At 32.5% G+C, this 21,593-nt stretch overlaps 1 protein-coding gene across 1 annotated transcript in view; it reads right to left on the bottom strand.

The window, feature by feature from the left end:
* Positions 1–21,593, bottom strand: part of LOC127712733 (DNA-binding protein RFX2-like) — an 82,331-nt gene that overhangs the window by 12,781 nt on the left and 47,957 nt on the right. The window contains 8 exon segments of the mRNA XM_052219346.1: positions 306–378; positions 4,877–5,006; positions 5,536–5,644; positions 8,295–8,359; positions 8,568–8,589; positions 13,140–13,162; positions 13,165–13,270; positions 15,500–15,528. Coding sequence (XP_052075306.1) covers positions 306–378; positions 4,877–5,006; positions 5,536–5,644; positions 8,295–8,359; positions 8,568–8,589; positions 13,140–13,162; positions 13,165–13,270; positions 15,500–15,528 — 557 coding nt within the window.

Here is a 21,593-nt window from a genome sequence, read left to right as displayed (position 1 = left end):
GAGGGATATTTAAACTGTCAACCTTGCTGTTGACATTGTAGTGATCACTGTAGATAAACTACTTACACCACTCTGCCACCTAAACCCATAAGCATAAAGAATAAATCTATTTGCCAAGTAGCTAAATAATGTATTATTATTTGATTGGCGTTTTTCTGCAAATGCTGCAATTTTCTTCACCAATAAAATCTACAGATAAGAAATGCACATATAATAATTTCCAAAAATATTTTCTTATTACAATGATATTGTTATTTAAAGTTCACAGTTTTCTTGTGAAAAAATCTTACCTGTGTACCAGAAGCAGTCTGGTAGTAAGTACCAGATACTGGTGTGTACATTGTTTGTCCGTATTCTGTTTGGAAAGTTGTACCCTGCCTAAAATATATCATTTAGAGCATATAATAATTCATGTTCAAAAGTCTGCTAATGACCCTGCTTGATTCTTTACACAGATTAATTATACTCTGTTTAATCTTGGGCAACTCACTGTATTTCAAATTTATCTTCTTAAATCTTTCCTACAAATTGTATACCAAACATAGACCATACAATCATACCCAAAAAAAATCAGTTTTATTTGGATATCATTTATATATTTGTTGAGAAGAGATTTTTGTTTAATATTTTGTGACACCATCAGCAGAGATATGACATATGTACTGCATAACAGAATTACTTAAGGCTATAAGCTTTAAGCCGAGGGGACTGAAACATTTAAATTCAGAAAATAATTTAAAAACTCAAGTTAATCATGTGTTTCTTGTCATTTGTTTAGTTAGTGGAGATAACTGCCTTAGATTATAAACAAAACTTCAACAATCAAAGGTACCTTTTTCTCAACCTAGAATAAGCTTGTATATAGTAACATTTGCAGAAAAGGTAAGAAATTAAAACAAGTAGCAAGTGCAATCATGAGTTCCAAGTTGATATTAGGGAAATTCATAACAAGGGTTCATCCATTAAATGAAAAGTTTGTAAAGGGTTTCGTGGGTCCCTGTGAATGCTGCCTTTTTCAGTAAATAACATAATTTAAAATAAATAATCAATTTTTTCTTTAGATGCTATTTCTTGAAGAGGAGCTTCTGTCCAAGATATATATTTAAATACCTGGGTGTCTACATGTTAAGAGTTTCAAAATTTGCTCTGGACACTGTCTTTTGGTCATAAAAAATATCCTATCCAAATGTCATAAAATTTCATCAAGGTTTGACAAAGTTATTGATAAATTAAAAACTTTAAAATTAAATACATTTTAAGGTCTTAGTTTTTCAGTCACCAATAAAAAGTCCATTTAAGCTCACAAGGGCCATGTGAACTCAAACTGAAAATACCATGAAAGACAACACAGTGTAGTTACAAAATGTAAGTGAGCATGTGTAAAGGTAAACAGAAAATATGTCTCCCATTTCTAATACATGTACCAAAATAAATTTTGATTAAAAATAACAAATAAAATGCTTCACTGAGCGCAGCCTGATACGACTGCAGAGGTCAAACCCTGAACAGTTCGGGCAAATTTGGACACAACATTCAAGCTTGATACTGTCTGAATTTGGATTGTGATCAAATTTTTGACATAATATAGGCTTCTGACACAAAATAAATGTGGTCAAAGATCTTACAAATATATTGCGCAATACTGTTGATTGAAAATTTCTTCTTGAAACTTTTTAAAAATTTGAAATTTGAAAAATTTTGAAAAAAAAATATGAATCACTTAAAAAAATTGGAAACCCCCCCCCCCCCCCCCCCAAAAAAAAATTTTGTGAAACCCCCCTTGGAGCAATAACCCAAAAACTCAATCCCAGCCTTTCCTTTCGTAGTATGGAATATTGTACTACAATTTCAGAGAGATCCATACACTTAAACACAAGTTATTGTCTGGAAACTAGAAAAATGCTTGTTTTTGGCCCCTAATTCCTACATTTTTGGGGCAATTAACAGCCTTCCCTTTGTTATATGGAACCTTGTGGTACAATGTCAGAGAGATCCATACACTTACACACAAGTTATTGTCTGGAAACTAGAAAAATGCTTGTTTCTGGCCCCTTTTTGGCCCTCAATTCCTAAACTGTTGGCCCCATAACCCCTAAAATGAATCACAACCTTCTACTTGTGGTATCAAACATTGTGGTACAATTTCAGAGCAATCGAAATACTTATACACAAGTTATTATCCTGAAACTAGAAAAAATGCTTGTTTTGGGTCCCTTTTGGGCCCCTAATTCCTAAATGGTTGGGACCATCATCCCCAAAATCAATCCCAACCTTCCTTTTGTGGTATTAAACCTTCTTAAAAAATTTCATAGAGATCCATTCACTTAAACTAAAGTTATTGTCCGGAAACCAATGTGTCGTTGGACGACAACGCAGACATCATACCATTATACGATCCCAAAAAATTTTTTGCAGTCGTATAAAAACCAATATGCTGTTTTATTTGCTGTCCAATAAATATTACTGCCATTCTAGTGATATTTTTATTCCATTAGATAGCTAACATTTCAATGTATAAAATGATTTGAGGTGAAATACATGAATCAAATGTGAATTTTGCATAGAAATAAATGTGAATGTGTTCCATTAACACACCAATCTTCAAATCATTACAGAATCAAAATTTTCAAACTGGTAACAATCCCTCCCATAATTTAGACCAGGTTTTGATACCCATTATACATTTGTTAGTGCACACAACTTCAAACAACTGACTTTGATTGTTAGTTAAAAATTCATTCCAATAATTACCACTGAGGTTCTGGTGATTGCATTCTGTACAATAAAGTACAACAGAATGTTAGGAAAGGCTATATGAATTGTGTCACATTACTTTTACTAAATATGTGCGATTCATTCAAATGAATACTTGGAAATTTTTTTATTCAGTCCTAGTTTGGCTAAATTAAAAAGTTTTAAGTTTTCATATAATATCATATAATAAATAATAATTCTTGTATACTTAGTAATTTCCCAACATACCAGGCAAATGTACGCATCATCATGAGTCGATGTGATCAATGCAAAAATAATAAACTTAGATGAGAATTTAAACAAACATTAACTGAAAGATGAAACAAATGTTGAACATGTATGTAAAGATAAAATCATCTGAAACCATGCACCTAAAACAGCTACTCAAAATAATAAGATATGTCAGTTTCACCTGAGGTACCTATAGCATAATTTATAAACCTATACAGCTGAATAAATATTTGCAGATTAAAAAGTACATCAAAACATGCATTACTACACTTATACAAAATAAGTACATTTAAAATTTCTACTAAGAAAATATTAAAGTGAAACAAAATTTGGAATGTAGTGAACTGAAAATAAAGAAGATAACAACATTTTTGAAATATGCTTAAAGGTACAACAAAATGTAAAGGGTAAAACAGGTTAATTGTGAGGAAAACAAACACATCAGGTCAAAGTATTTAGAACAAAGTGCATGATTATCATTCTTATGTTGCAGAAAAAAAACAAAACAATAAAAGCCTTAAAATGCTATGTTTACATGAACTGTGCAATAAATTTAATCCTGTGGACAAATTTCAGGGACAATATTTTGTATGGAAGATCATGAAAATGTTGTTCAAATCATTACAAAGAACTAATTGAATAAAATATGTATTTTTTAGAGTCAGGACAGAACTTGGTCCCGGTAATAAATACAGTCAAACCTGCCTAAACTCTCACCTGTCAATAACAGTCACTTTCAGACCCTCCCAAACACTTTCTCAATACAAATTAACTTTTTTCAGCAGTCACCTGTCTGGACAGAGTTGGCAGTCACCTAATATTGACACAAAATTGTCATTTCAACTTTTAACAATGGTCATTTTAACTATCAATATAATATGACAGAAAATAAATGCATTCAGTATGGAAGTCAAAATGAGAATTGGAACCGGTTTTCAACTGAGACCCCTAATAGGAGGTGAATTCCTCGTCTTCTACATCTTTTAGTTTCCATTGAAAACAGTATCATAGACTTTATTTTTTAAAGAATATTAACATATTGCTAAGTTTTCTACTAATTTACAACACCTGATCCACCATTTTTTATTTGTTTGTTGGCAAGAAAGATAACTCTACTGATTAAAGACAATAAAACATTTTGCCGTGATCCCCGCAAAGGGCCATGTAGGAATTCGTTGGAACCTCTTTAAAAAGGTCAACTCTCTTGAGCTGTCACTTTTGATAATTCCCAGGAGTGACTGATTAATACAGGTTTGACTGTAATACTTCTATAAAATAAATAATTATTCATTAATGAAAAATAGCCATTTGGAAAATGTTGAAAAACAGGAATTCATATTTTTGATATTCAAGTAGTTACCTTTAAAAATTGATTTCAATGAGTACCAAAGGTACAAGAAAACTGTTGCAGAACGGTAATTTTTTCGATTTACATATGGTGTAAAAAAAATATAAATGATAAAAAAAAAAAATTTTAAAATAAGTTTTTTTTTCAGAAATACTTCCAAAAGCTTAAAATATTTAAAACACTGCTAGTCTTTTCTGACATTGAACTTTGTATTAATAAGTGCATATTTCAAGATCTTTTTAATCATCCCTTTAAAAGGAGTTTATTTTTCATCTAAACTACTTCTTGTACTTAAAAATTACTAAGAAAATTTTAAAATGCACCTTTCTAGGTTTTATGTACAATTTTATTAAACACGGCGAGATGATCTTGATTTTATCTTTATATACTGGTGTGTCTTTCTAGTGACATTAATTTTGTTTGACATAAAAAAGGGAAACTTTTTTTCCAAACATGCAAACCAAAAGCCTATGAGCAACTGTGCAAAATAAATGGAAAGCCACAACAAAAAACACTGCACTGCCACATCTATAGTATTCGTACATTTGCCCGTTGGTTGAGTAGAGACTTGGATCATCTACATACTGTACTTGGGTGGAATAAACAGTTGGTCCACCTTGTTGTAGTGTAACATTTTCATGTCCATGCTGGTTCTCTAAGGCTTCCTGGACAGCTGATGCTAAAATGAAAAAAATATTTTTATCTAAACAGTTCACTGGCATGTGGACAGTCTGAACAATTCAATTTGTGCTAATATGTTTGCTTGAACATACTTTTTTATACATAAAAGATCCATTTCATAATCAATTAGATTTAAGAAGAAGAAAAAGGATTGTCTTTTTCTCAAACATTTAATTGGTATGATACCATCCATATCTAATCTACAGGACTCTCAAGATGTGTGTATGCACCTTAATGAGAACCCCTTTTTTTTATTTATATTTTTTTGAATCACTTTTGGAGTTTTGGTGGTGCTGTACTCTTTTTTGGACATTAACATTTATTTAGTATGTACATTGCATCATTTTTTCCATAACTATAAGACAACTAAAAACAGCTGATCATGACTTTTAATGAGATTAACTGGGATACCTAATGTTATTGTCTGTTTGAATGAGGAGAATCAAACCAATGCTTACAACTTAAAACATGATTTCTGAACTTATAGCATTCAACTGTACTGCCAGTTTGCTTAGACTTACTTGTAATAACAAACTGTTGAGGATGACCCTGTGCAGACTGTATTATTGTTGTGCCCTGGGATTTCTGAGATGAATCTGAATTCTGAACTTGCTGTGCCTGTTTGGAACTCTGCAATATATATATAAAATTTACAACTCCCAGAACTCCCTAGTCATTTTAACCTTTGTATAATCATGATTCCTTGGCATTTGTGGTTCACTTTTGATAAGATTTTTTACTTAAAATATTATTTATAGTTTTAGAAATGACTTGCCTGACATAGCTGAGAACCTGTCTGGCCAAGTAAAACTTTACGCCGACTGGTAAGTTGCTATCTATGACAATTATTGAAAAGGATTATGAATGCTACTTTCTGAATGGTAATAAAATATCAAGTTCCTCCAAACAAATTAACGGAATCATTTTTTTTGCTATTTAAAAAGAAAGACAACTGTTCTATTAACTCTTAAACAAGGGGTTTAAACAGTACACAGAGAAATAAACGGGTGTATAAAAAGAAAACTAAATCAGCACAAAATAACAAAAAGAAAATATTTTGATACCAATGAAAGGAAACAAGAATTTCAACTCCATAAATTGAGAGTACAAAAGCAAAAATTATACATAAATAAGTTTAAATTGATATGATATTACAACAGGTTGTAATCCTGAGGGACAAGTTGAGCTTTATTACTTGTAGGTAAAATAAATGGGGAATGTGTCCATTAGACACAGATGATGCCCCCGCTTGCATACAACGTTATAAAGGGACATAACTCAAGAACGATAAAAGTGATGCTACCCAAATTCATCTTGATCTGAGTTATGTGGTAATAAGCATTGTGTACAAGTTTCATAACATTTGGTTGAGGCAAACTTTAGAGAATGGAATTGAAAAATTCAGCAATTTTCAATTTGTAATGGGGCATAACTCTAGAATGGTATAAGTGACGCCACCAAAATTCAAACTTGGTCTGTGTTTTGTGGTAATAAGCATTGTGTATAAGTTTCATAATATTTGGTTGAGGCAAACTAAAGTTAGAGAACGGAAACCAATTTCGGAACGTACGTACGGACAAGAGTAAAACTTAATGCCCCCTCAGCTACAGCGGGGGCATAAAAAAATCATTGTTACACTGGAGGTGATAACTATTATCATCAACATAATTATTAACAGAAACAATACACACAATTCACTTTCATGTTATGACAAAATTCCTTGTTTTGGTTTTTTTGATGGTTGTATTTATGTTCACTGTTTAATGGGGTTCAAACAGTGGTTAATAAAATGCTCCGTTGGGCGCAGCTTGATACGAACGCAGAGGTCGAACCCTGAACAGTTAGGGCAAGTATGGACACAACATTCAAGCTTGATACAGCACTGAATTTGGATTGTGATTAAATATTTGACATAGCATAGGTTTCTGTCACAGAATGAATGTGGTCTAAGAACTTGAAAATTTTTTAATTTACCTATTCAAACCATATCATTATTTTTTACTTTTATATATAAATCAGAAATAACCAATTAAAAATGGAAAATTTTAAAGAAAAAAAAATCCCTCCCCCAAATTTTTTGAACCCCCTTATGATTCATCACCCCCAAACTCAATCCCAGCTGAACCCCCTTATGGTTCATCACCCCCAAACTCAATCCCTGCCTTCCCTTTGTGGTATGGTACCTTGCAGTACAATTTCAGAGAGATCCATACACTTGAACACAAGTTATTGTCTGGAAACTAGAAAAATGTTTGTTTTTTGGCCCCTTTTTGACCCCAAATTCCTAAATGTTTGGGGCAATTACCCCCAAACTCAAACCCAGCTTTCCCTTTGTGATATGGAACCTTGTAGTACAATTTCATAAAGATCCATACACTTACACACAAGTTATTGTCCTGAAACTAGAAAAATGCATGTTTTTGCCCCTTTTTGGCCCCTTATTCCAAAAATTTTGAGGCAATTACCCCAAAAATCAATCCCAGCCTTCCCTTTGTGGTATGGTACCTTGCAGTACAATTTCAGAGAAACTTAAACTAAAGTTAGAGTGCGAAAACCATTGTGTCTTCGGACGACGATGCCAACGTCATACCAATATACGACATAAAAATATCTGACTAGCATTTTTTTGGAAAACCTGGTATAAATACTGAATAACAGTACAATGTTTTACGATTGAGAGCAGAACTTCAATCCTTGGTAAACAAGACCAATACTGTATCTGCATCTGCGTCGCTGCGTGCAATTGATTGCGGTTACATTTAAACTGAAGCAAAACAGATCATTCCCTTTCGTTAAGGCAAGAAATCTATGGACTTAAATTTTCGGTGTACAATAAGTATTGGAAAAAATTCAAACTTTTGGCAATCAGGAAGTGGCTCCATTGCGAAGTATAAATTGCTCACATCTGATGTTCATTTTTACTGAACTTATACACATTTTTGTTTAGGGGCCAGCTGAAGCCCGCCTCCGTATGCAGGATTATCTCGCTGTGTTGAAGACCCATTGGTGGCCTTGGGCTGTTTTTTGCTCTTTGGTCGGGTTGTTGTCTCTCTGACACATTCCCCATTTTCATTCTCAATTTTACAACTCAACATTAACAAATTACAGCTGACCAAAAACAAAAGCATTCCATTGCATAAACATGTAGAAGGGTAGAAGCAAGGAAAGCTTTGATGAAAGTTTTCTACACAAGGTCTTTTGGACAGATGAAATGACTAAGTGTAGTGGTTACTATAACTGCTTTAGTACATAACAACACAAGTAATGTCCTTATTCTTACCTGTAACTGTACTACTGTTGGATTCATGGCTTGAAGATCCGTTACAAAGGTCTGTGTAGCCATGTCTCATGCCTACAAATATAATGAAAACTGTTAAAAGATGACTTCTACTTCAACTTTATTTTAAATGTACTGGCAACAAAATCTTTCTTAATGTTACATCTATATCTCCTTTCCCTTGAGGTGTACATGTAGAACTTCATTAGGTCCGGTCAAGAAGAACATACAAAAAAATTGTTCATTTTTTAAACAAAATGGTTCCTACATGTACACATAGCTGTAAATTTGTAAATAAGTAAAATATTTTGGTCATTTTTATATCAAATGAAAGCTTAAGACTTGGGATTACTGTTAAACCCTTTTTGAAAGTTTTAGAAAAAAAAAATTATGAAATTAAAATAGAAGGGCATATTTGCCATGAAGCTCAGATCAGAAGTATCTGATTTTTATCTACCAAACATCCAGGAAGCAGCGTGCCCTTATATGCAATTGAAGGTTTGTAAAATTTTTCAACAAAAGCCAGGATAAGGTATTGTTTTGATCTGAAATAGGTGTTGCTTTATTTAAACGCAAGACCAGGGTTCTCACTAAGCAGTCTATGGATTTTTGAAGGCAAGTTCATGCATTTGTCGTTTTTGGCTATGGCGAGTCCAACAGTAAGACAATGAAATTTATTCTATTTTATTCTATATAATTTATCATTGAAAGATCTCTACTAGAAAATTTGTATTTCTCATGAGTTTGTTTTAATCAAGTTAAGTGATTAAGTGTAAAGATGTCATAAACAGTCTGAGAAAAGCATGGCTTTGTGTAAACGTATAGGCAGGATAATATTTTAAAAAACACTTTTTTCCTACATCCTACAGGGTTTTCACTAGGATAAAAGTGTTTTTAAATATATATATACTGAATATAGCCACATACATTGTATTTCTACATGTAGTTACATTTTAATTTATCAAAAATTAAAACAATGTTATCACAAATAAAGACAATATTCAATACTGTAATCAGCCTTGTATAGTTTACACTGGTACATAGTCCGCAACCCCTTCTAGCCACGAGAATTCAAGTAAAAAAATATTTGTAACGGGTCAAAACATTTCTTGAAACTACTGTCAGGGTTTTCATTAAGAACCGGCACCCGGCAGAATGTAGCCGTTTCAAAAGACGGAAATCTCCGGTTCATATGCTTAAATAATAAATATTTTTTAAGAGAATTGTCTCATGGAGTTCTTAATTTCATAGATTTTACAAATACGATGCCCTTTTATAACCAACTGGAGTTAAGTTAACTTAAATCAGTGTCATTAATACATTTCACTGCATTCAAATATGATATTCAATCAATCGCATGAATGATCAAGATTGTTTAGTTAAAAGCAAGAGAGGCGTTGAAATAAAAACTACGTTATCAATGGATAGTTAATGAGAAACCAAAATTTTAAAGTTTTAGGAGGCAATATTTTTAATGTCAATAAATGAAACGGAATGAAAAGAACGACAAAAATAAAATGATTTCTTTAACAGTAAAAATTCAAAATCAGTAGAATCATTAACAGGTTAAGACTTTCTATTTGAAGTTTAAAAATTTTAAAGAAGGTTTGTACAGTATCATGTTTATATAAATGAGGCCTGCCCAAGTTTGCCTTCTTTGCCCTTTTTTATAATGTAATTAATATGTCACTGATTTTTACCATCCTTTAGGCTAAGGGGGTGCTGCCCAAATTTTTTTGATGTTTGGACCTTTTCTCTCAGTTTGTACTGAATACTAATAGCATAATGTAGTCCCAGGTTTTCCTCACTGCCCATTTGTTGGGGATGGGGGTCAACAAAGGAGCCTGGGCTAGGAGGAATGCAATGTTTATTTATAGTTGGACCTTTCCTCTCAAGTTTTTACTGAAAAAGGGGGAGGGGTAAATGTCAAGGCTATGGAAAAGGCTGTCATTTTTCATAGTTATAGTTTTCCCATTACTAATCATTAGCCCACATGTTGAAAAAAGTACCTAAGCTAGGTAAAAATAAGGAGATGTGGTATGATTGCCAATGAGACAACTATCCACCAAAGTTCAAATGAAGTGGATGTAAGCAATTATAGGAAACCCTACGGCCTTCAACAATAGAAAAACCCATACCGTTTAGTCAGCTATAAAAGGCCCCGACATGAAAAATGTTTGGATCGTTTGCAATATTTTCCTGGAAAAACTGGTTTTCCATCATCAAGAAGTTAAAAATGCTTGTAAATGATTCTAGGACATTTCACGAGTGTTAAAATAAGTCAAAATCACAAAAAAAAATATCCGGAAGCAAGAATAGCATGTGTAAATCGAAAATAAATACAGTGATAGTATGCAGAAAATCCGAACTTAATAGATAACACTAGAATACTACTTTGAAAGTAATACAGTTCCATCCTTTAGTAAAATACCGTTCAACATATCCATCATATTGATGTTTGAAGGATCTCAAGCTAAAACAAAACACATGCTTCAGTTTGAATCACCAAAACGGAACAAATAACTGATTACATTTTGTAGTTTATACATCGTTATTCATAATCTGGTTCCTGGCTGACTTATACACTTTTTTAATGCTGTGAAAACAAACGAAAAATTTGTAAATAAACATTTATTTTTGAAATTTATCACTTTTATAATGGATTTTTAATTAAAATTGCATATTTACATGGGTTAGGTAAAATATTAGTTTTGAAAATAATACATGTAAGGGCGCCCTCTACAATTTCAATAACAAACATGGTGGAACGTAAACAAACCTTGCGAAATAGAGTTTTTCTCTTATTTTCTTGCTTATCATACTCCATTATCCGCAACCATGTCTGGCAGCTTTAATTTTGGAGAATAAAACAGCGGACAATACAAGCCTGAATTCTTCAGTCATAAATAAGGGCAATAAGTGCGAGATCAATAAGGTGTCAACCAAGGTAATTTAAAAAAAAAACAACACTCCCTCTCAAAAGATATTATTTATGGAATGGATTTCAAATTAAACAAAATAGATTCTGGATGAACTTTAAAAAATGACAATGCCTCCTGCTTATTCAAAGATTTCACTCCAATTAGGCTCAGGCTGATTTGCTTTCAGGTTAAACATGACTGGACATCATAAATGAAAGAAGATTTGAATGAGTGTAATCAATTCATTTTTGTAGGTGATGAAAAAATGCATTTAATGCATTGTTAAATTTTCTCAGATACAACACTTGCACACACGAAAACTATCTAGGTCAATGAATCCATATTACAACACTGAGCCAACATTGAATAGGGCACATTGAAAGCACAGAAATACTCTTTACTTAATGATTAAATAATAAAATTCTCTAGAATTTTTGAAACAGTTTTCTTAGTCAAAGCAATATGATTTCTCATTACCATTTAAATCATTTTTCATCAAGTACCTAATATCTATATCTCATACAATGGTAAGTATTGGATTCTAAACAAATTAAAAAAACGATTTCCTAAAGTTCATATAATTCAACACATGTAAGTGTTTTATATTACACTTCTCAAACAATGATGGACATTTTCATTGACGCTTCAAAATGTTACAAGTTTCGGCCTCTGTTGACTTGAACTTCCGCAAGAGTTGAAATATGTCAGAAAACATTAAACCCTCAAGATAATCATTCTGAATATTTAAGTCAAAGAGTTATATAATGTTATCTGCTTGTATTTTGCTTTAATTTAAAACAATATTATTTTCAGTATATCTGAATTTAAGAAATTGTTCAAAATGAAAAGTAAATATATATATTAAGTATAAGGTTGGATCCATTATAAGTTTTCAAATTATATATTGAACTTAAAAAGAAGTCCTAATTCTGTAAAAAAAAATATTCACAAGATTAAAACAATATGTTGAGTATACACTGAAAATGAAAATTTATCATTAAGAAGGATTAAATAGGTTGAACATGTATTAATTGATGTTACTTTAATTCAAATGTGGCCTACTGTTTTATTTTGTTTTAATGTACATTCACTACAATACTGAGTATTCTGCAAAATGCATATTTATCATTAAGAAGGATTATATAGGTTGAACATGTATTAATTGATGTTACTTTAATTCAAATGTGGCCTAATGTTTTATTTTTTTTTTAAATGTACATTCACTACAATACTGAGTATTCTGCAAAATGCATATTTTTCATTTGATAATCATTAGTGATAGAATTCAATATATCCATATATATATATACATGCTGTATCTAAATAAACAAGACAAAAAAATTACAATGAATTCATATATGACACATGATTGGACATGTTCTCTTATAATACCAATGTCAGAAAATATTAAACACACAAGATATTCATTCTTAATACTTAAGTCAAGAGTTTAAACATTAATAATAAAACTAGCAAATTCCCACATATTTATCACACTTTTAATACCTGCGACAACGTTTTTAAGAATTCGATCCTGTTACTTAGCAACCCTCTTTTTGGTCCTTGGTATCAGGCCAACAACCATGGCATTTGCCCTACATACGAACCAATCGACGTTTCGAATGTTATTTACTACCAAAAACGTCTTTGTTATAACATTTCTAGCCAAAAATACAATAATGGGTGTATATATTATAAATTAAAACTTTAAGGGTAAAATTACAAAAGTTTTAAAAGTTGAAATACACTTTAACAAATCAATGTTTTTTTTAATGATTCGCCATTTTAACTTGTTTACACAACGACAGTAACTGGGGTGTGTTAAAACACAAAATGGGGAAATTTCTCTTCATTTTAAAGGGTATCATAATTTCAAATGATGCGCTCTAACTACATATGATTAGATGTAAAGAAAATTCACCTTAATTGTTGGTGGGTAACAGTCGTCAGAGCTACGGTGGCTATGGCGTTTATTCCTACGGCAACTGTTGCCAGACTCCTCGCGTCAGCAAAAGGAAATATTCATCCGCACAGGAACTGAACTATTTTCTGCATATCCTGTTTTTAGTTGAATGAATAACATACAATTGAACTATTGAAACTTGAATAATTCCTTACAACAATCAATAAAAAATTCAGTAGACAAAGTATTTCATTTGTCGCAAGTACAGAAAATTAAAGAATATGAGGAATTATTTTATCGGAGAAATATCCTGTTGCATGTTCTGCGTAAAATATGAAAATGAATTTTAAAATGGCGGAGATGCTATTGATGACCTTTTGCGTCCCTTAACAACTGGGGCATGCTTTGAGATAACTTTGTGTTTACAGAACAACAACACAAAGATAATAATATCAATAAAAAGATAAAAGCGAATATCTTCGCTTCCACTCTTTTGAATATTATAAGCTTCTTGTTGGAGCTAAAAATAAACCGTTAGCATAGGTCACGTGAGTTACTTACATTCGCACGTGGCTTTTCGCTTTGATGAGGCCCACGGGGGAACTGGAGTTTTTTTTTAATTTTGCAACATTTATTATATAATCATTCAAATAGTCCGATTTTCAAGTATGGACAAGGGATTGCAAAAATGTTAAAATATATGCTCTGTTAATTTATTTTTATCAGATACTAATAATAATATGACGTTACAATACGTTACGTTAACAATTAGAGTTGCATAAGTAAGTGTCTCTGTATTGCGGTTAATTCGTAATACCAGGCTTATAATTTGATGCGACTGTCATACAAGTGAGAGGTTTAGCTAGCTATAAAACCAGGTTCAATCCACCATTTTCTACATAAGAAAATGCCTGTACCAAGTCAGGAATATGACAGTTGTTATTCGTTCGTTTGATATGTTTGAGCTTTTGATTTTGCCATTTGATTAGGGACTTTCCTTTTTGAATTTTCCTCGGAGTTCAGTATTTTTGTGATTTTACTTTTTTCGTACGCCAGACACGCGTTTCGTCTATATACTCAACAGTAACGCTCGAATAAGAAAGTCAAAACTTATAGATATCTTCAATGTAGATATCAAATAAAAATAGCAGAAATAGGTGTAAACACAAATTTAATATTTCTTTTTTATCATCAATAATGACTATTTCTATTTAATCACCATAATTTCGGTAATATTCTAGAAGGAACTAAAATTTTAATTTTAATGTTATATGTTTCACATAAAAGAAACTTAAATCTTTAAATGATGCTGAATTTTTAAAGTTATCAAAACAATTTGTTTTAATGTGAATCCAAATTTCTACTTATCTTTATTTTTTTATTATAATACTTAATTTATACCTAAAAAAAGGGGGGGGACTCGTTGAAGCTGATTGTTTTTTGCTTTTTTTGTTGTTGTTGAATTCGTCTTTTTATTTTATTTGTTTTATGATATAATCTCATTGCATTTTACCTGAAGTCATAATGAATTAAATTAACCATCATTAATGTAAATTTAACTATTCCAATCTTCAAAAATAGACAGATGCATGTCTACACAAAATGTAAGGCTTTAAGTTGTTTCTATAGACAGTCCGAATTGTCTTTTTAGTAGACACTCAATCATCAGTTATATAGTAAAAACTCTCCTTTAATACGTTGTTTGAGTTGACATTACAGACGGTCCGAGTTGACTTTATAGACAGTCCGTGTTGACTTATTGACGGTCCGAATCCAGTCTGTGCCTTCAGCCACTAGCACTATGCCCAGGTCTAGTAAAAATTGATTCAGACAGTGATAAGATCAGATATAAGATAAGATATTTTTTATTCCAATTAAAGGGCCCATGAAGAGCAAAGTAATTTATTACAATGATTTTGATAATTGACTGGCACAATAATTTTGGTAATCATATATAAATATGAATATAATCATCTCAATTCTAAGATCTTAAACAGCCAGACCAGAGCTATCTAATTGTGTTATCCCTGATTCAGGCTAGTGAAAATTTAGTGAAATTTTGTTTACTTATGTAGGAATAATGTTGAAATCGGGCTAGTAGCTGGAAAATTTTTTGGCACAGACTGCGAGTTATGTTCATATACGGTCCCGAGTTGTCTTCTGGCCAAGTTGTCTTGCACCCATCGATACAGATAATTTTATCAACCAACCAAGGTGCCCTTTGGAGGACAGCTTAATTACGATATTACGATATGTATAATTATTTATAACGTAATAAACAAACGAAACGATATTAACTATTAAGACACTAATGGTTCATTTGCATAATAATTGTATTGATTGTATATATATTTTTAACTTAATCATAAAATTGAAATGTCAACATTAATGTATTTTTATTGAAGATATTCATCTAGATTTGGACAAAGAGAGACAACTCCATCACACTCATATTAGATGTGCGGTCCGAATTTCCGTCAGTTCAGATATCATATTTGATATAAGTTTTATAACATAACTATCTTCATTAGTCATTAACCATTAACATTTATTCTCTGAAGAAAGCTAAATAAAAATTTTGTATCTATAATTCAGATCAATGATTTAAATCTTTAATATCAGTATAAATAAGAAGATGTGGTATGAGTGCCAATGTCTCAGACAACTTTGTTTTGATAAGAAACTATGCTTTGATAGTAGTTGTTACTGTCTTGCCTTAACCATTTATTATAAATGTTTTCGTACAAATAAAGATTGTCTATTGTCTTTTGTCTGTATTCAATCATATAATGTTTTCTGATAGATCTAAATAGAAATGCATGGAATGTGTCACCCAGCATAAAAATAATTTAATTGTCTATGGGCCTCAGTATTCTGTGCTGCGCAGTAGTGTCAGCTGGATTTTGTCCTTATTTTGCATTTTTGTGTTGTAAGCATGTTTTAATTTCATTTCTTAAAATAATGCATTCTTCTTTTCGATTTCGTCTAAAATCTGTAAATAGAGAATCCATGCTGAAATATATATATAATCAGTGACTGCAGTGGACAGCAAACTAGGGATTAATAGTAAATGGTAAACACATGTTTTTTTCCAGTATATTTGTGATGATATCACATAAAAACGCGAAAATGATTGAAATTAAAAGAAGATAAAAAAATTACGGATTTTAGAAAAAAGGGGGAGGGTAAAAAAAAATTTGTCCTGTCCCCAATTTCCTATGATCTTGACGTCGCAGTATCAAATCGAAGTCCAAAACTTTTATTTGTGGAACGCCACAGCTGTCTTATATGTGGTGGTTTTTATTATCTGTTGATAATATTATATCTGTACATTTACTTAAGAGCTATCGAGGATGGATAGAAGGCAACAGACGATAAAAAGTTCGTCGAATTAATATTGTAAGGCAATCGACTGTTTGTCGCATGAGTTATGGTTAATAAAATAGTTTAATAGTTGCCTATAATTGTTTACATCCACTTCATTTGAACTTTGGTGGATAGTTGTCTCATTGGCAATAATACCACATCTCCTTTTTTTTATATTAATAGACTGATTACAAAGCTACTTGCAAAACAGAAAACAATGTGTAAAGTTTAATAATAGCTGTAGTAATTTTTCAAAGGTGATCCGCCACTGGACGTTAAGCAAACAACAATCAATCAATCAATCAAAGGTGATCCATAATTGGTCATATATGAAAAAAGAAGATGTGGTATAATTGCCAACGAGATAACTCTCCGCCAGGGACCGAATGACGTAGAAGTTAGCAACTGTATACGACATTCAACAATGAGAAAATTCCATACTACATAGTCAGCTATAAAAATCACCGAAATGACAAATGTAAAACAGTTCAAACCAGAAAACTAATATATTTGTATGTAGAGATAGCCAAAGCCAACAGAAAAAGCTGCCTGTGTATATACGTGGCTAAGCCTAACAAAATCTTTGTAAGGAGACTTCTCTTGAAAATATAAACCTAGATTTTCCAATCTTTTGAAAAACAGGAACCGGCCTGCACAAGAAACTACCGTTTTGCGTTCTTATTTTTCATGTGAGGCCAAAAGAGAGGATGAAATAGCTATGCCAAAATAGATGAAAACAGTCCAATAGCGGAAACGTTTAGTGACCACAATAAACACAATACGTTTCAAAATTTAATGAACCTATAAGCCGTTAATAGCAATATATTTTTGATGACCAGTAGCAGTAGACTAGTTTAATACAATAAAGAAATTAGATAAAATATCAATAATATATCTTTTAATTTTTTTCTTTCATTTCTCAAATTGTTTTGTGATCAGATGCAGTGCACGCAATGGCGTGTTAGCGTATATGGAGCTACCCTCTGTCTACCTTAATCTTGGAACGTTGTTTTAAGAATACAGCATAACATCAGTTGGAAAGGGCTCACTTGACTCGTCAGATCGGCACAAAACTCACAATTCAACTTACAAAACAAAAATTAAGAAAAACAACAAGATATACAAATTTTGTTTACCGTTTGTTTTGCCTTATATATATATAGACTTCTTTACTTATTTGACGACCGCCACAAAAAAAGCGTGTATGACTAATGTGTCTATATTGAGAGAAAACAATAGTTTTAACATTCGAACTGTTTTATCTATTAAACTATTTCTTTGATTGGAAAATAATTTTTTTGCACTTTATATATATATAAGAAACTGTTAGTCCTATGTAGAGAGGTTAACAGGGACCGGTCTTGATTATCATTCCCCTCCCCTTACCCCCAGACTGACATCGGTCAAAGTAACGTTTCAAGCATATTCATTCCCCCCCCCCTCTTCCCTGGGATTCGGGCCCCTGCCGGACTACAGCTTCTCGCCCCTCATTTCCAGGATCCCTAAATGACATCATCAGATAGGACAGTGCATACCTTGTTGAAAAGGACAGATTTGTGACGTCCATGACGCAATATAGAATAGGACACAGATCTGAGGAATGGACACAGATTTGAGTGTAGGTATAGATTTGATGCCTACATACTAGTATATACGAACATCAATCTTTTATTTCGATAAATTGCATTCTCTGATATACCTCGCACTATCTTGAAAAAGCAACTACTATAGTATTTGGATTTTTATAACACTGAAAGAGTTTTGTCTTAACTATTTGTTTGCAAATAGTAACTGTGAAAAAATAGGGGATGGAACCATTGAACAGAGAACATTCCCTTTGTGTTCGAAAATTTGGTTTTTGTGTACCCTTTTCTCATATTTTACTACCTTTTTTTCAGCGGGATCCTCCATCCCCTTTATGAAAGTACTCGGGGGAAATAAGAACTCAAATTAAAACTCAAAGTTTAACTCAAAACGCAACTGGAACTATATCTCGAAACGCACATACAGATTTATCTTACCTCCTATACAGTAAATTCCATATGGGTTGCGAGTTTTGCTCTTACCCATATGGAATTTACTGACCCGATATATATCGTATTAGGTCACTAGCACACTGTGTAACTAATAATATTGATGATGTTCTGTCTATCAACAATTCTAACTTTTCTGATTGGTTGCATACCCTTTGAACTTTTCCCAAGACTGCCTGTACTTGAAAAACGATGTTTGATAGAAGGCAGAATAAATAACTTTTGACATAATGCTGAAAGCACCCTTCAAGTGAATATGAAAGAAAATAATTCCTGTAGGAAAAGGGATTTTGTGGGGCAACTAAAACAATGTATAGTTTTGCTTTAGAAATAACTTTTAATTGTTGTGATTACCATATTAAACAAACTATTGATGATTAACGTCCAGTGGCAAATATTTCATACATATCACGACGATAACATGTTAAGTGACGATCATTTGTGGGCAAGCAATATACTTAACCAATATATCATGCATTGGGAATCATGGACCCTGTGGAACAGGTCCAAAATTAATGATTTTTACTATTTATTAATGACTTACCAGAACATGTAACTTGCATTGCAAGACTTTTTGCAGATGACTGCTTATTGTATAGAAATGTAAATAATAATTCTAATGCACAATTACTTTAAAATGATTAATCTAGTTTAGTGAAATGGGAACAGGACTGGCAGATGAATTTTAATCCTGAAAAATGTTATGTAATACATATATCTAATAAAAATAACCCTTCTGCTTTTGATTATACATTGCATAATCATGTTTTAGAATCTGTTAAAGACAGTAAATATTTAGGTGTAACTATAAGCCATGATCTTGACTGGGGAACACATAATATTACCTGTAACAATGTGTAAGGCAAATAAAACCTTACTGGGTTTTCTTCGTAGAAATTTAAAAACTGCACACATAAGGTTAAAAACCTTACGTACACATCACTTGTCCGTCCAGTCGTCGAATACTCTTCCCCTGTTTGGGATCCGTACAAAAAGCACCACATCACTCAGGTTGAGCAGATTCAGCGTAAAGCAGCCTGATTTGTCTTTAACGATTATAAAGACAGAACACCGGGAGCAGTTTCCAACATGATAAATTCTTTGCAATGGGAAAGTTTACATATAATAGACGAAATAAAGCTAGATTTACGATGCTATATAAAATTAATTGGGGGTAGTAGAAGTTCCAAAGGACAATTTAACAAAATCTGATAGACGTACTAGGGGGCAACATAAATTTCGTCAAATTTCAACTAATAAAGACTTCTATAAATATTTTTTATCCGAACACCATCTCTGACTGGAATTCACTACCTGAAGCAATAGGTATGTCTGACACCCTGGAATCCTTCAAAAGTGGCATATCTGTCGGGGCTAACTCAACTATCGTTATACAGAAAGAACACAACCATACAGTTTAACGTTTACTTCATATATATTAGAGCTGCTAAGGCTACGTCCCGCATTGACGTCAACCCTAGATACAATTGGTAAAACGCGACGTCTTAACTCCCGCGGTATTCTCAACATTCTCCGGGCCGCTAAAAGTAAATATTAAAATTAAATTACAATAAAGTAAAAATGAATGAAAATTACTGTCTATCAAATCTAAACTTGACTTTAACTTAATAACTTTAGCACAGTCATTAACTTCCAGATTAGTTATCTTCGAATTAAATCACAATGAGTCTATCTCGTATACACAAATCACAGTATGTCTATATTTTCCGTGCACCTGTTCCTTCTTTCAATGAAATAGTATCATATTATAGGTTTTTGAAAGTAAGTCAATAAATCAAACATTTTCGTAACAGTCCATGATAAGTCACAACAGTTCATTAGATACGTATCATTCAGTCCATCTTTTAATATTTTCCCTGTCGGTCCTGCTTCCTCATCTCTCTCGATAAATCCGCGACGTGTCTGTTCCTTTATCATTTCTTTTAAGCCAAATTCCTCTGATTTATTCGAAACCAGTACGTTCAAGATGCTGGATGTCGTAGACGAATGTACCCTTCCTGGTTGTAAGGGTCCTGATAGTAAGTATCCAAGCTTTGACTTAACCGCGATCGGTCCGTCTCCTCTTATTACTTTGTCTTCGATAAAGTTCCAATAGTAGTCGGCACCAATAAGTAACGATATCTCAAAAGAATCGTCCTGAGTAACTGGATGAGCGAGTCTTAATCCTTTGAGATAATCCATATTTCGGTTTACGTACCGCATATGATTATGTATTGGAACTGCTATAGTAGGAACAATAAGGACTTCAATAGGAAATTTACGCCTATTCTCTGTTTCAATGTGTACGGTGGATTTACGTAGTTCGCTCGTGCTGGTGTTATCCTTTCCAAATGCCGATAAATGTACAATTTCAACTCCTTCAGTTTTCAAATTCAATTTTTTCGCTAGATCATCAGTTAAAAAAGATCTTTGTGCACCCTCATCAAATAAAACATTCGTATCCATACATATATTACCTGACCATACAGGAGCTACAGCAGTCTTCAATAGCACATTTGTACGCATCTGTGTCGATGAATGCAAAACTTTAGTATCTTCCTCGTTTTCAGTGTCATTTATAAGATTGACGGGTATAGATTGAATCTGTTTATCGGTATTGCTTGTAATGAATGCTAAACCTTCGCTGTTAACATTGCTACTTGCACTACATAGGCTGGAATGATGTCTCTGGTTGCAGTGTCGACACGTTCGTTTCGATTGACACTCATTAGCATGATGATTACCTAAACAATTAAAGCATAAATCATCACGTTTTACGATAGACATGCGAGCTTTATGATTACTAACATTGGTACAGTGTGCTGGTGCATGTATCTCTTTACAAAAAACACATGGTCTTTCTGTAATATTCTGGGGTTGGCTCTTCGCGTTGTGTGATGTGTTTTCTCGCGGTGATTCTGTTCCTGTATGAAATGTACAAGTAGATGCAATTGCGAACTGACGGTTTAAAGACTCGAGATATGTACCTGTATTTTGTCCTGCCTCCATGATTTTCAGGTTGTCCGAGCGAATCTAAACCTCTTACGTAGGCTTCACATCGGTCATAAAATAATCTTAA

The sequence above is a fragment of the Mytilus californianus genome, unplaced genomic scaffold (assembly GCF_021869535.1).
Source record: "Mytilus californianus isolate M0D057914Y unplaced genomic scaffold, xbMytCali1.0.p SCAF_1, whole genome shotgun sequence".
Taxonomy (NCBI): Eukaryota; Metazoa; Mollusca; class Bivalvia; order Mytilida; family Mytilidae; genus Mytilus; species Mytilus californianus.
The sequence above is the reverse complement of the archived record's forward strand: the minus strand, read 5'-3'. Positions and strand labels throughout refer to the sequence as shown.